At 45.0% G+C, this 13,549-nt stretch overlaps 1 protein-coding gene across 8 annotated transcripts in view; it reads right to left on the bottom strand.

The window, feature by feature from the left end:
- kcnq1.2 (potassium voltage-gated channel, KQT-like subfamily, member 1.2) overlaps positions 1-13,549 on the bottom strand; it is a 606,356-nt gene that overhangs the window by 471,967 nt on the left and 120,840 nt on the right. For all 8 annotated transcript variants that reach the window (XR_005458330.1, XR_005458329.1, XR_005458328.1 and 5 more), the window contains exon 10: positions 1,272-1,428. Coding sequence is in view for 4 of the 8 variants with exons in the window: in XM_038780518.1 (XP_038636446.1) it covers positions 1,272-1,428 (157 nt within the window). In the remaining 4 variants the exon portion in view is untranslated. The remainder of the gene's footprint in view (positions 1-1,271; positions 1,429-13,549) is intronic.

Below are 13,549 nucleotides of genomic sequence, written 5' to 3' on the forward strand. Positions count from 1 at the left end.
TCCTTCCATTCTTGTCCCAACTCTCTTTTGTCCCTTTGTAAGAGAGTCTTCCCCATTCTGGCCCAGAGGACACTTCCACCCCACACCCCCTTTGCCATGTGTCTCAGTGCATCATTTGCCACTCTTCACTCTACCGCAGTCGGGTTCTTGCCGTGCAAGCCTTTCCCAAATCCCTGTCGACCTTCCCCCTCTCCCAATCAACCCTTACTCTGCAGCACATTACAAGCCTTACTGCTGGTCTGGTAGGTAGGTCCTTGCCTCTAAGTGACTTGATGCTGCCTGCAGAGCCTGGTGCTGTCAAGTGACTTACTCCAATGGTAACTCTGATAAGCTGAGTCAGGAAAGTTACCAGGGCCAGGCGGGAAGTTTCAGTCAGATCATCCACAATCCTATTGAATGGCAGAGCAGGCTCGAAGGGCCGAGTGGCCTAACCTGCTCCTAGTTTGTATGTTCCAGCGAGCAGCCATTATAATGAGCATGTATGATACTGAAATGTATTAAATTGATGCTGCCAGCTGTCATAATATACACACAAGTTTATGATGGTGCACAGACAGACATTGATTGACACACAGGATGACCAATGAACACACAGAACACAGCAGCCAATCACCAGACAGGACACGGTCACTATGAAGCCAGAGGGCACTAGTTTTCCCGCTCTCTCGGGATCCAGCCTCTGAGACAGACAGAGCCTGTGAGCAACAACTTGAACATACACCCTGTGGCAGTAAGATAGTCTGGTCAGGTTAGCCTCAGGTCTCCAGTCAACTCAGCATAGTGTCAACCCACAGTTAAAGTATGTTTAATAGTTAAGAGTTCAACAAAATAGAGTTGCATTCCTTCAAGTGTTGGAAGCCTGTCTCTCTCACTGCTACAGTAAATGCAGTCCTCGCATACCCAACACATCACCAGCAAGGTGTAAAACGGTGGGAGATGCTAGACACGGGGCCACCATTAAAGTCAGGGGCAGACGATGGGGACCTGTTTTGCTGCGGAAGTGAAACTGATTTTTTTTCTCTCTCACGATATTTTCTGCTCCCATCTGCCATGACATCCACCACAGGAGGGAGCGGAAAATCCCAGCCTCAGCCATAAAAATGTTTATCTAGTTCTTATAAGTGAAAACAAAGGTCATCTTCTATGCGTGAACTTGGGCTTTAACCCAATTGTGCTGTGACAACGTGTCATCGGCAGTTATGTTGGAACCTTCGAGGTGAATTACCAAGATAGTATTGTAACATATTATACAGAATACAATAAAAAAATACCTGCAGGCTCATCAATAAAAATGGTGACCTCTTTCTTGTCATCCTTTTCATCAATATGGTCATAGGTTATCTGTGGTACCGATTTTTCGCCAATATTCATCATGAATGCTGTCTCATTATCACGTCCCACTTTGCATTTTCTTTTATATTTCTTCATCTATAGATTAAAGAGATATTGGATATAGACAATGGAAACAAGTTGGTGAATACAATTCTTGAAAAACGGAACAACATTTTCTATCATCATGAGAACCACTATTTGCAAAATATTTACTTTATTAAAGTGCAACATTTGTATAGCCATAGTTTGTCAGCACTATCTGCTGATCCAGTGCACGCTTAGCGATTGTATAGTGCTGACACATTGTGTCCGCAATTTAGGATCAACTTTGCATAATTATTTCCTACAAATATAAATGTCAGGGTCCTGATTTAATAATTTTTATTGTCACAAGTAGGCTCACATTAACACTGCAATGAAGTTACTGTGAAAAGCCCCTAGTCGCCACATTCCGGCGCCTGTTCGGGTACATGGAGGGAGAATGCAGAATGTCCAATTCACCTAACAAGCACGTCTTTCGGGACTTGTGGGAGGAAACCGGAGCACCCGGAGGAAACCCACGCAGACACGGGGAGAACGTGCAGACTCCGCACAGACAGTAACCCAAGCCAGGAATCAAACTTGGGACCCTGGAGCTGTGAAACAATATTGCTAACCACTGTGCTACCATGCTGCCCATGAAACATGTCCCAAAAAGTTTTTAAAAAATCTCATTTGGGGGAAAGCAAAACTATTGGGAAAATGGTATTCAATGAGAGCCTAGCACCCCGATTTTAAACTGCCTAATTCAAATAATTAGATCGATATGAGCTTGGCAACAAATAGGAGTACAGTCTGGTCAACGCCATCAGCTCGAAACAATCTTTTTTTCTTAAAGGTTTTAAAGATCTAAAATGCAAGTTTGTATTTGCGATTCCCCAGTCTTAGACATTGGGTGGAAGTTTCTCTGAAATCGGCAAAGTCCGATATTGGCGAGGGAAATTGACGTTTGACCCCCGGCAGTGGCAGAATGTCAGCCCACATGGTGTGGAACGTGGTTAGGAAAAGTCAGAGGCACGGGTTTGACACTGCGCCTCTGGCAGGGTAGCCATGGCCTGCGAGCTTCAGTAATCCAGCCCCATATTTAAAGGCTGACTCTGCACAGAGCAAGGACTCTTCAAGGGATAAGAAGCCACTGGGGACTGATGGCTGCCAAAAATAGGAAACGTGTTGCCCCCAAATTTAGTGACGCCTTCCTCAAGCGCCTACCAGGCACGGTCAGTGGCGACACACAGCGGTGTCCTCTATCCCCACTCTGGGCGAAAATCGGCAAGCACGGTCACCGATCCAGCATGGGAGGTGGTGGCAGTGGTGGTCAGCGCCATTGCACTTCAAAAGAGAACAACTACCTAGTGCCAAAAGGGGATGAATGATCGCCTCTGATCCACCAGGGTAAGTCACTCTACTCATCACTCTCATATTACACACTATTACCATCCCAAACCGGGCCCCAGCATTTGCCAGGGACCAGAAAGGAACCCCAATACTTTTTTTTAATTTGTAAAAATATTAGGAAAGGATACTTCACTCCAGGTGTGATTCCAGGCACATATAGGGCTATGGGGCGAGATTCTCCGCAAATGCGGAGAATCGTAAAGGTTGCTGTGGGACAGGCCGAGACCCACGGCAGCCTTCACGCCCACTTCCGGAGCCGATTCTCCCCCCCGGGCGGGGGTTAGGAGCGCAGCCCCGTGCGTCACGGCCTTGACGACCGTCGCCAAGACCGCACGCCAAGCGTCATGCCGGCTGACGTGGCCGATGACCTCAGCCGCGCAGGCACAGTTGCCGTCGTAGCTTGATCTTGCAGGGCGGCGGAGAGAAAAGAATGCGTACGTTACGGACGCATGGCCCGCGATCGGAGGGCACCGATCGCGGGCCTATGCCCCCCTTGGCACTGCCGTGGTACTGCCATGCCAATCGTGCCCCCAGATGCCCCAAACGGGCATCTGGCGCCCGTTTCACGACAGCAGCGAGCAGGTGTGTTTGCTGCCGTGTTGAAACGGGTGTGAAGGCCCAGCCGCTCGGCCCATCGGCCTCGGAGAATCACTGCTCGCCGTAAGAAACGGTGATTCGTGGCGTGGGTCGGGCGTTGGGGGGTAAGAATAGCGGGAGGGCGTGAAAAATGTCGGGAGGCCCTCCTGCTATTCTCCCACCCGGCGTGGGGGGCGGAGAATCGCGCCCATGATATATTGAAATTAACTTCATTATTAACACAGTATTAAACTACCTTAACATTACAGAACTATAGCTTACAATTCCAGTTAAACAATACTAACAATAAAAGGAAACACTTTAACTCCTAACTGATACCTCCATTATGGAGCAAAACCCATCACATGTCAAAAGCAACTTTTAAATAAAGTTAGCAACACAGGATTGGTTGCCAATCTCTACATAAAGTTCTTTGATAGACTGCTTGAAAACGGTGCTATGTCTTTTCGTCCGACGTCATTTCGTCCAACGACACTTCGTCCACGTCTTTTCGTCCAACGTCTTTTTGTCCGCCCGTCTTTTGGTCCAACGTCATTTTGTCCGGTGATTTTTTTCGTCAAAGATTTTTTGTGACTTTTTACGTGTTTTTGCTGGATGATTTTTTTTGTCAAAGACTTTTTGTAACTTGACTTTTAGTAACTTGCTTAGTAGCACCACTCCACTTTAACTTTTGTACATGGAAATCTTCTCTAATGCACATAATATACAATAAAGGATCTTTATTACCGGCCTCTTTCCTTTAACGAGCCTCGTTAAAGGATAGTTATTATCGTTCTCTCCCCTTTAACGAGCCTCGTTAAAGGATAGATATTATCTGTCTCTTTCCTAATCCCGAATTCGCCCATCCCGAAATGGCAAAGTTCATTGTGTCAGCGAAGAGTAAGCGGAAGGTGGCTGATGGAAATAACTATATCTACGATTTTCATTCGAGCAGTGCAAACCTAGGAAAAGAATACTGGAGATGTGAGAAAAGAAGGCTATGTTCAGTGCGGATTCACACGGTCACGGAAAACAATGAGCCTAAAATTATTTATTTCTCTAATGAGCACCTTCATCCAGCTGATGTCGATTCGTTAAATGCTAGAAAAGCAGTTGCAGAAATAAAGCATGAAGCAGTGGAAAACATAGCAGCAAGTTCACGTAGCATACTAGCGGCCAAGTTTACGCAGCTATCAGAAAATACCTGCTCTCAACTCCCAAGGCTGCCCGTCGTCTCAAGGACTATTCAAAGGTGCCGACAAAAAAATTCTGGATTTCCTGCTAATCCAGCGGCTAGACACGGTTTTGAAATACCTGACAAATATTGCAAGCTTGACAATGGCCAGCAGTTTCTGAGGTTCGATTCGGGCGTCGAGGATCAACAGCGCTTACTAGTATTCGCATCAGAAAGTGCTCTTCAGGATTTAGCATCATATCGTCATTGGGCATGTGATGGAACATTCAAGATTGTGCCACAACAGTGGTTTCAACTGTTCTGCATTCATGTACAAGTTAAAGGTAGCAGTCTACCACGGGTCTTTGCATTACTGCCGAATAAAAGGAAGCAGACATACGAATTATTCTTTGACCAATTGAAAATTATGCAACCTGATGCAGATCCGATTGATATCATGGCAGATTTCGAAGCTGCAGTTCACAAGGCAATTAATTCATCATTCCTTAATGCATCTGTCGTGGCATGTTTGTTTCATTTGAGCCAATCTGTGTTTCGAAAAATTACCGATTTAGGCCTCAAAGAAAAATACAACACAGACTCTGAATTCTGTCTTAAAATTCGATGTTTTTCAGCATTAGCTTTCCTCCCCGTTGAAGATGTCGAAGAGGCTTATGAAGATTTGATAGACGATGAAGAAATACCTGCTGAATTCATCGTTTACTTCGACTTGACTTACATAGGCATTGTGAGAGGACGTGGTGCCAGACGAAGGAGAGAAACACCTACGTTCCCGACAGCTGTATGGAATGTTAATCAGCGTGTTCTACAAGATCTACCGAGAACAAATAATGCTGCTGAGGGGTTTCATTCTGCGATAAAGCGTTCGGCGGGTGGAGCTCATTTGAATATCTGGAGGTTAATCAAAATTCTGAAGGAAGAGGAAGGGTTAATAATAGGCAAAAAGGCTCAAATTCTTCGGGGGGATCAGGCGACTTCATGTACGCGATATAAGAAAATAACTGAACGCCTCAAAAGATTGGTCGTTGAATATGATCCCACAGCGAAAATTGATTTCTTGAGGAATGTTGCTCACAATTTACATCAATTTTAAGTAATTTCGGGAATTCATCAGTAGTAAACTTTTAGATCTTTTTAACTGCATTTTTAGATTTTTTAACTTTTTAACTGCATTTTTAAGCTTGCATTTTACTTGAATTTCATCAATTACTTGCATTTTAGCAATTAAATTCACTTGCTGTATTGTGCCTGCTTTCTATCAATTAAATGCTTTTATACGGAGTTGATTTGCAATTGGTTAATTGGACGAAGTGACGTTGGACCAAAAGACGGGCGGACAAAAAGACGTTGGACGAAAAGACGTGGACGAAGTGTCGTTGGACGAAATGACGTCGGACGAAAAGACGCGACACGCTTGAAAACAGCCTGCAGAGCCCGGTCTGTCAGATTAATGCTGAATATGACAGCCTTCTGCTCACAGCTTCCAGAAAACTAAACTAAAATTCTCCACTCAAATCCCAGGATCTACTTACTTAAGTTGTAACACATTGGCGCCTCGTTGTGCCCGGCATGGATCAGGTGGGAGAGGACAAAATTGAGATTTGTGACGGGCATAAACCATTTTGCCGTTCATCTGACCTGCTCCCTATTTCGAGTTCCGGATCACGCCCAAAATAGCGAGAAGAAGATCATTAACCCTCGTTTTCAGTCATTTTTGAAGTTGAATGTAGCGGTCTCTGGGCCGGGGGGAGGGGAGGGGAGGGGGGAGAGGATCTTTGTGTCTGTGAAGTCTCCAAGCAATATTTAAATATTGTGGAGAACATAAACAGAACAGCTTCAGCCTTTCTGTCCGACAGGACACAGCGCTACTGTGGCATCTCTCCTGAAAGTCAATTTCACTCCCTTTGACTGTGAGCAGCCTCTAGCTTCACAGCTGAAGGCTATTTCAAATGAGGAATTAGCCTGGTTAGTTGTGATAGCAATTCACACTCCTCAACTCTCAAGTGCCTCCTTGAGGACACATGTGCCACATTACAGAGGATGATTGATGCATTGCATGTCCAGCAAACTTCGATACCTGAACAGTGTGTAAGAACTCTAGCAGCTTCAGCACCATAGAGATAGCTGCCAACAATCAAACACTAAGAGCAGGGCTTCACCACTGTGGATCTTCTCGTGGCCAAAGGGTAAGTATATCGATGAGCGGCGGGCAGCTGAGCACACTGTTCCTAATGACCCCGGCAGAGGTCTAGGGTCTGGTGTCTAGGGGCTCCTGAGGTGGCCGGGGGTGAGTATGCAGAGCAAGGTTTGCCAGCACAATGGGCTCATTGGGTGGTACTCGGAGAGAAAGCGAGACAGGTTAGGGTGGGGAAGGCTTGGGGTTTGAAGGTCCCGGATGGAAGCTCTAACTGATTGTCGGTCTCTCTCCTCCAAATCACCTAGATAAAATTATGTTTGCTTGAGTTGCTTATGGCAGCCGAGGAGGGCTGATGCTGGGGACGATGGCAACGCTAACACAGGCTGGAGGCAGCACCACATGTGCAGGGGGCCGCCACATACCTGAAGTTCCAGCTACACATTCGGCTGAGGAGGGACCCCAAAGGGGAGACCAGCAACGGCCCAAGATCTACAGGCGTTATTGATCACATAATGAGCTGACAGACACCATGTGGCGTAGAAGACTGCAACTCTGAGGCTGGAACTGAACTTGGGAACCTGGCATATGAGGCAGCAGTGCTAACCACCGCACAACTGTGCTTCCCCAAATACGGGCTGCGATCTCACAAACACGGCCGTCTCGAAACACCCCACCAAGCGTGCCCAAAACCGGTCTTCTGAAAGGTATCGGTTGAATCGCGCCCAAGGTTTCTAATTATCTACTCCCCAGGACTCATAACAAAAACCCATTCATCCTCTCCTTGTAAACATAAGTGTGGCTCGAAAGAACGAATCTCTCACTTTTACAACATCTTAATTGTACTTTTTGCAGGCACAAAGTATGTATTTCTTTTAATCCAGGTTTTATAAAAAATATTAGCAGACTTATACACACCCAACCCCAGGCTTTTAAAACTATTACTGCACCAGATACATATAATAGAATATATATATCAAAGGCTTACATTCATCACAATATACACAGGCCCATCACACAACCACAGGGATCTCACTCACTCCCAGCTCGAGGGATATCACCACTCTCACACACACCTTCATATACCATGTGGGTCGTGCCCCCATCCTGACTACTCACTGACCACACACGCCTGCCAGGCATCCTTCTCATCTGGCCTGGCAGATGCTTGCAGTCTCTCCATCTGGCTTCATGCAGAACTAACTGGCACACGACAAGACCTGAAGTGTGCCAATACGTTTAGCTTTCTGACTATTCTAGTGTCAGCAAATACATGAACAAAGTGAAACCAATTTTTGTGGCCAATGAAGGGCGGTCACACCGAGTTGTAGAAAGAAATAAAGTTTTATTACAATAACTATTATTTACAGTGCACGAAAGATCCCAGCCGGGTCTCTCCTCTGTGTCAGTATCCAAACTGGCCGACTTTATCCAGAGATTTAGCTACACATGGTTCAGGGGTCCCCATCCCCCTATAACAGGGGAATTCGTACTCCACGAGGCTCATGGGGGTTTAATCATTGTCACTTCCTAAGTCCCGTGCGGGTTATGACACCAATGTAAGGTGAAATATTTACAAGTGAATTTGAAAACCACCCAAGCCAACGTTGTACTCTTAAGTCTTATGTTAACAGTGATGGAGTTGGGAGGAACCTTGTGGCCGTGATGCAGAGCCTCCCCTGCTTGGTAAAGATTCTTTACTAGATCCAACATTTGTCAGCTGATGGCGGGTTTCAGCAACGAAAGGCTTCCGCAACTGCTAAATTGAATGAGTTTTCCACGCATGTCTCTGGCACTTTTATAATCGTGCAGGAACAGGCAAAAGAAAGGAGAGAAAGCAGAAAGGGTGCACAGTTCTGGTTCCAGCTTTGGGAAATGCAGTGCTATTGACAAAATTCAGCCCATTCTTTTGCGAAAGTTACACATTATTCAAAGTAACAGACTTATCGAGACTGGCAATATATTTGCAACGTTGATACAGAGCCAAACCTCATAAAGGGGCAAAGGATGATGTAACTTTGATTTTCAAAGTATTTGTTCAAGACAGTTGCATTTATGCTTTGACGTACTTCAGTACTTTGATTAATGATGCAACTTATTACAGTACATCAGTTTTTCACTTCTGATGTACCGCAACTCATAAATAATAACTTACTGTATTTGACACATTATTAACAATGTTTTTTGTTTTGATGAATTATAAACGAAATACATTGCTCACCATTTGACAGCTGCTACTCAGCAGTAGAAGAATTATGCATTAGAATTTATTTCAACTGAACATGAAACATACAAAATATATCTCCAGCAGTTGATCAGATGTTTTAATATTTATTTTTAAATTAACAGCACTGATATCTGCTTCTCACTTACAGAAACGGTATTAGAGATATATTTAATAGCCAGAAAATACGTTAATTTAGTTAAATTTGGTCTGGTTCTGACAAGAGCAGAAATGGCGGCCCAATCTCTCGACCCCCCCCCCCCCCCCCCCCCTCCCCCGACGCAACCCCTGAATACCCTCTAAGTAGGTTCTCAGGCGACCCCCCCCCCCCCCATAGCCCACCACACTGGGCACCCCTGGGTCCAATCCCCATCGTGGGAAAAGCCAACTTGGCACCCTGGCACTGCCATCCTGGCACACTGGCAGTGCTAGGCTGGTACCCAAGTGGCACTGTCAGGGTGCCTGTGCACTAGGTTGGCACCAGCAGTACCAGGGTGCCACCCTGCCCATGAGTGCCATTGCATTTGGTCCCCCTATGTGCAGACCAGCACTGAGCGGCACTCGCCCGAGGTCTCAGAGGCGAAGGGGGTTAGATTCCAACGCCTCAAGTAGATCATGTGGGACCATATTAGAATGAGATTAGCTGTCTCACTCTAATGTACCAGATTTTCGAAATAGTGATCCTGCTCACAGATCGCGACGTCTCACCAGATCGAATAGATCTCGCAAGGAGTGGCGAGCCGGGTAGATCCCCGATGAGGGATCTTCTGCATCCACCGGCTGTGCCACACTGCCTTTCGGGTGCAACGCAGCCGGTAAATCGCCCTCACTATGCCTGACAAGGGTGCAAAACGCCTGAGTCACATCTGTCCCCAAATGTTTTGCAGTTGCCCTGTAAATCATCTTTGTACTTTTCGGCTATTCGTGCGGAAAGTTAATACCCCAGTAGTCGAGGGACAATGTTAACTTGCTCTACCGGTTAGTTTAGGGCTAGTACTGGAGTTCAAATTAAGTGTTTAACTTGCTTGCATGTTTGTCCTGTGCAGCCTGTTTAACTTGAGCCTTCCTGATGGTGACAGAGAACTCAACTGTAATCAGAAATCAGAATTGCCAATATCAATGTGATCGGTATCGGTTCAGTAAAATCGGGTAAAGAGGAAGAGGCGGCATAAAGATAAGTAGAATTATTTTTGTGGGGCTAGGGCGAGCCCTCCTCACCATGATCAGCACGCCCCCAACCCTATAACAACCTTTGTGTCACACGGTGTCTGACTCCCCCGTATGCACCAAGCTGAAGCCATTAAGTTGCAAATGAATGCACAGCAGCATTTAAATTAGGACTGGACTTGGAAATAGCTCAGATCTCTCTGGTGTTCTTTGTGTTGCTGAATTCAGGATGGTTGGCTTGGTCTTCCCAAAGACCACAAAATAGCTCGAATTTGAACAAAGCTATAAATTTATTAACACTACTAGTTTGGATTCAACACTTACTCCTTGATAATACACAGTTGATAATTAACGTATAATCCACACTAATCTACTACTAATCGCTACACTATAACATTAACGATGATCTGCTCTCACTCACACTATCTTTCCTTCAGTCTATGCCGTAGCTAATTCCTTCACTTCTCTCCCCACAAGGCTAAGCATCAATGTCTTATATACTTGTAATTCTAGGTCCCTTTAGTGGCCGATCTGGACATTTCATTAACCCTTGCCCATCTTACATTTGTGAGAATACCACAGTCTCCAGCCAGTAGGGTCGGGCAGACAATGGTGCAGTTTACCAATCAGCTACCCAGAATGTAAAATCTACCCATCTGTGTCTCCTCCTGATAAGCTCATTGTCCGGGGAAAACACAGGCAGTGTCAGGCAAGTACATCGATGTACTTGAAAATGTAATAAAACAATAATCGCTTATTGTCACAAGTAGGCTTCAAATGAAGTTACTGTGAAAAGCCACATTCTGCCACCTGTTCGGGGAGGCTGGTACAGGAATTGAACCGTGCTGCTGGCCTGCCTTGGTCTGCTTTCAAAGCCAGCGATTTAGCCCTGTGCTAAACCAGCCCCTGCAGTTGATGCAGTTGACAGTGTGGCAACTAACCCCTCTCTTTGCAACGTGGTATGCAAATATCAGTAAAATTTAGACATTAATAAAATAATTCTGGTTTTTACAATTTTTTAAAACTCGGACTAATTAAACATTTACACAGAGAACAGATTACATGACAATTGCAGTTCCTCTTTCACACTTATGTGAATCATGGACTTGGCTGGGCCTAAGACACTCGTTAGCCATATAACCAAATTCTGAATCAAACTCCCCATCATCACAATGCTGAAAAGCATCTGCATTCCACAAGACAATGGGTTTTGAAACAGTAAAACCCTTGGGAAAAACTTTCAAAGCATTAATGGCTTTTGGTGCCTACAAGTCATATATTAATCTTCTTTTGATCTAATAATTGACTTGTTTGGAATGTGTATGTGTAAGTGACCTCGCTACGAACTCTCAAAGAGTCTCATTTTTTTCCCCTCGCCTTTCTCCCTCTTTTGGTTTCTCCTTTGGGTTCAGTAGCCACCGGGCAACCTGTTGCAGCTCAGAGGCGCGATGATCTGCGATGTGGGCTTTTACCCAGCTGCTGTTGATGCCATTCTGTGGTGCTTAGGTGACAAAACTCAAAGTTTCAGCCAGTCAGGGCAGACAGTACGTCCACCTTTCCACCTCCCATTTCATCCCCAAGGAATGTAATTAGCCGGTGAGTCTAAATGAAACGCAGCACTGTTTAAACAAACATATTTCTTTATTACAATTCAAATAAATGTTGGGAAAGAGTTTACTACCAGTCTAGAATTTTACTCGAATGTAGACATTGCACTGGAGAGATTTCTGAAATTGCAAACTAATGTAAATAAACCTACACTGCAAAGCAGCCAATTTTGAATTTCTATACATAATACAGTCCCCTCAATTTCAAGTGAGATCCTTTGGAAAAACTAGAACCAGAGGGCACAATCTCAGACTAAAGGGATGATCAGAGATGAGGAGGAATTTCTTCAGCCAGAGGGTGGCTAATCCGTGGAACTCTTTGCCACAGATGGCTGTGGAGGTCAAATCAACAAATGTGTTTAAGACAGAGATAGACAGGTTCTTGATTAATAAGGGGATCAGGGGTTATGGGGAAAAGGCAGGAGAATGGGGATGAGAAAAGTATCATCCATGATTGAATGGCGGAGTAGTAACTTCATTGAAGCTGACTTGTGACAGTGACAACAAGAGATTATTATTATTAATTCTGCTTCTATATCTTATGGTCTAAGTACACCTTATAGGATTGGATTGGATTTGTTTATTGTACCGAGGTACAGTGAAAATTAGTTTTCTGCGAGCAGCTCAAACAGATCATTTAGTGCATGAAAAGAAAAGAAAAAGAAAAATACCTAATAGAGCAACACAAGGTCCACAATGTAAATACATAGACACCTGTATCGGGTGAAGCATACAGGGGTGTAGTATTAATCAAGTCAATCCATAAGAGGGCATTTAGGAATCTGGCAACAGCGGGGAAGAAGCTGTTTTTGAATCTGGGGATAGGGGATACATGTCTACAAAAGTTGGAATTTTACATTAAAATAGATCATTCCGTTTAATTTTAGTACACTCCTTAACTTCAAAACTGATCACTATTTATTACTCTTAAAATTTGCAGGGAATATAAAAACGGCATCTGGGTTTATCTATTTTCAAAAGGTTGATAAAAACATTACTTTCCCTGAAGCTCCCTGAACAGTCACATCCCTTCCCTCTGTGCAGCACACCCTAACTCCTTCGTTTCTTCCTCACTATTAGTCCGAGCTACAGCGGCCAGCTGACAGAAATTACTCATCAGCTGAAAAGCGTCTCAACCTCAGGAATTCTAGCCTGCAACATGTGGCATGGCATTCATTCCCAGAACGATGTGGCACAAAATCCAAATCTGGTTCCCTGACCTTTTGGGAAAGGCATCTTACCTGGCTTGGCCTACATGTGACTCCAGATCCACAGCAATGTGGTTGACTTAAGTGGCCCAGCAAGCCACTTGGTTCAAGGGCAATTAGGGAAGGGCGATAAATGCTGCTGCGGCCAGCGATGCCCACATTCCGTGAATGATATAAAAAGTTAATTATCTTAAGAACATATTTTCACACTTTGTATATGCTTCCTTAAACTGGTGCTGTTTCCCGTATATGAAATGTAGAATCATGGAATAGAGTCATAGAATCACAGAATCCCTACAGTGCAGAAAAGGCCATTTGGCCCATCGAGTCTGCACCGGCCCTTGGAAGGAGCACCCTACTTAAGCCCATGCCTCCACATTATCCCCGTTACATTTTGGACACGAAGGGGCAATTTAGCACGGCCAATCCATCTAACCTGCACATCTCTGGACTGTGGGAGGAAACCAGAGCACCCGGTAGAAACCCACCCAAAGATGCGCAGCTTAGGTGGATTGGCCATGATAAATTGTCCCTTAGTGTCCAGGGATGTGTAGATTAGGTGGGGTTACAGGGATGGGGCCTAGGTAGCATGCAGGTAGTGGGGAGAACGTGCAGACTCCGCACAGTCCCCTGAGGCTGAAATTTAACCTGTTCCTGGAGGTGTGAGGCAGG

Source organism: Scyliorhinus canicula, chromosome 20, assembly GCF_902713615.1.
Source record: "Scyliorhinus canicula chromosome 20, sScyCan1.1, whole genome shotgun sequence".
NCBI lineage: Eukaryota > Metazoa > Chordata > Chondrichthyes > Carcharhiniformes > Scyliorhinidae > Scyliorhinus > Scyliorhinus canicula.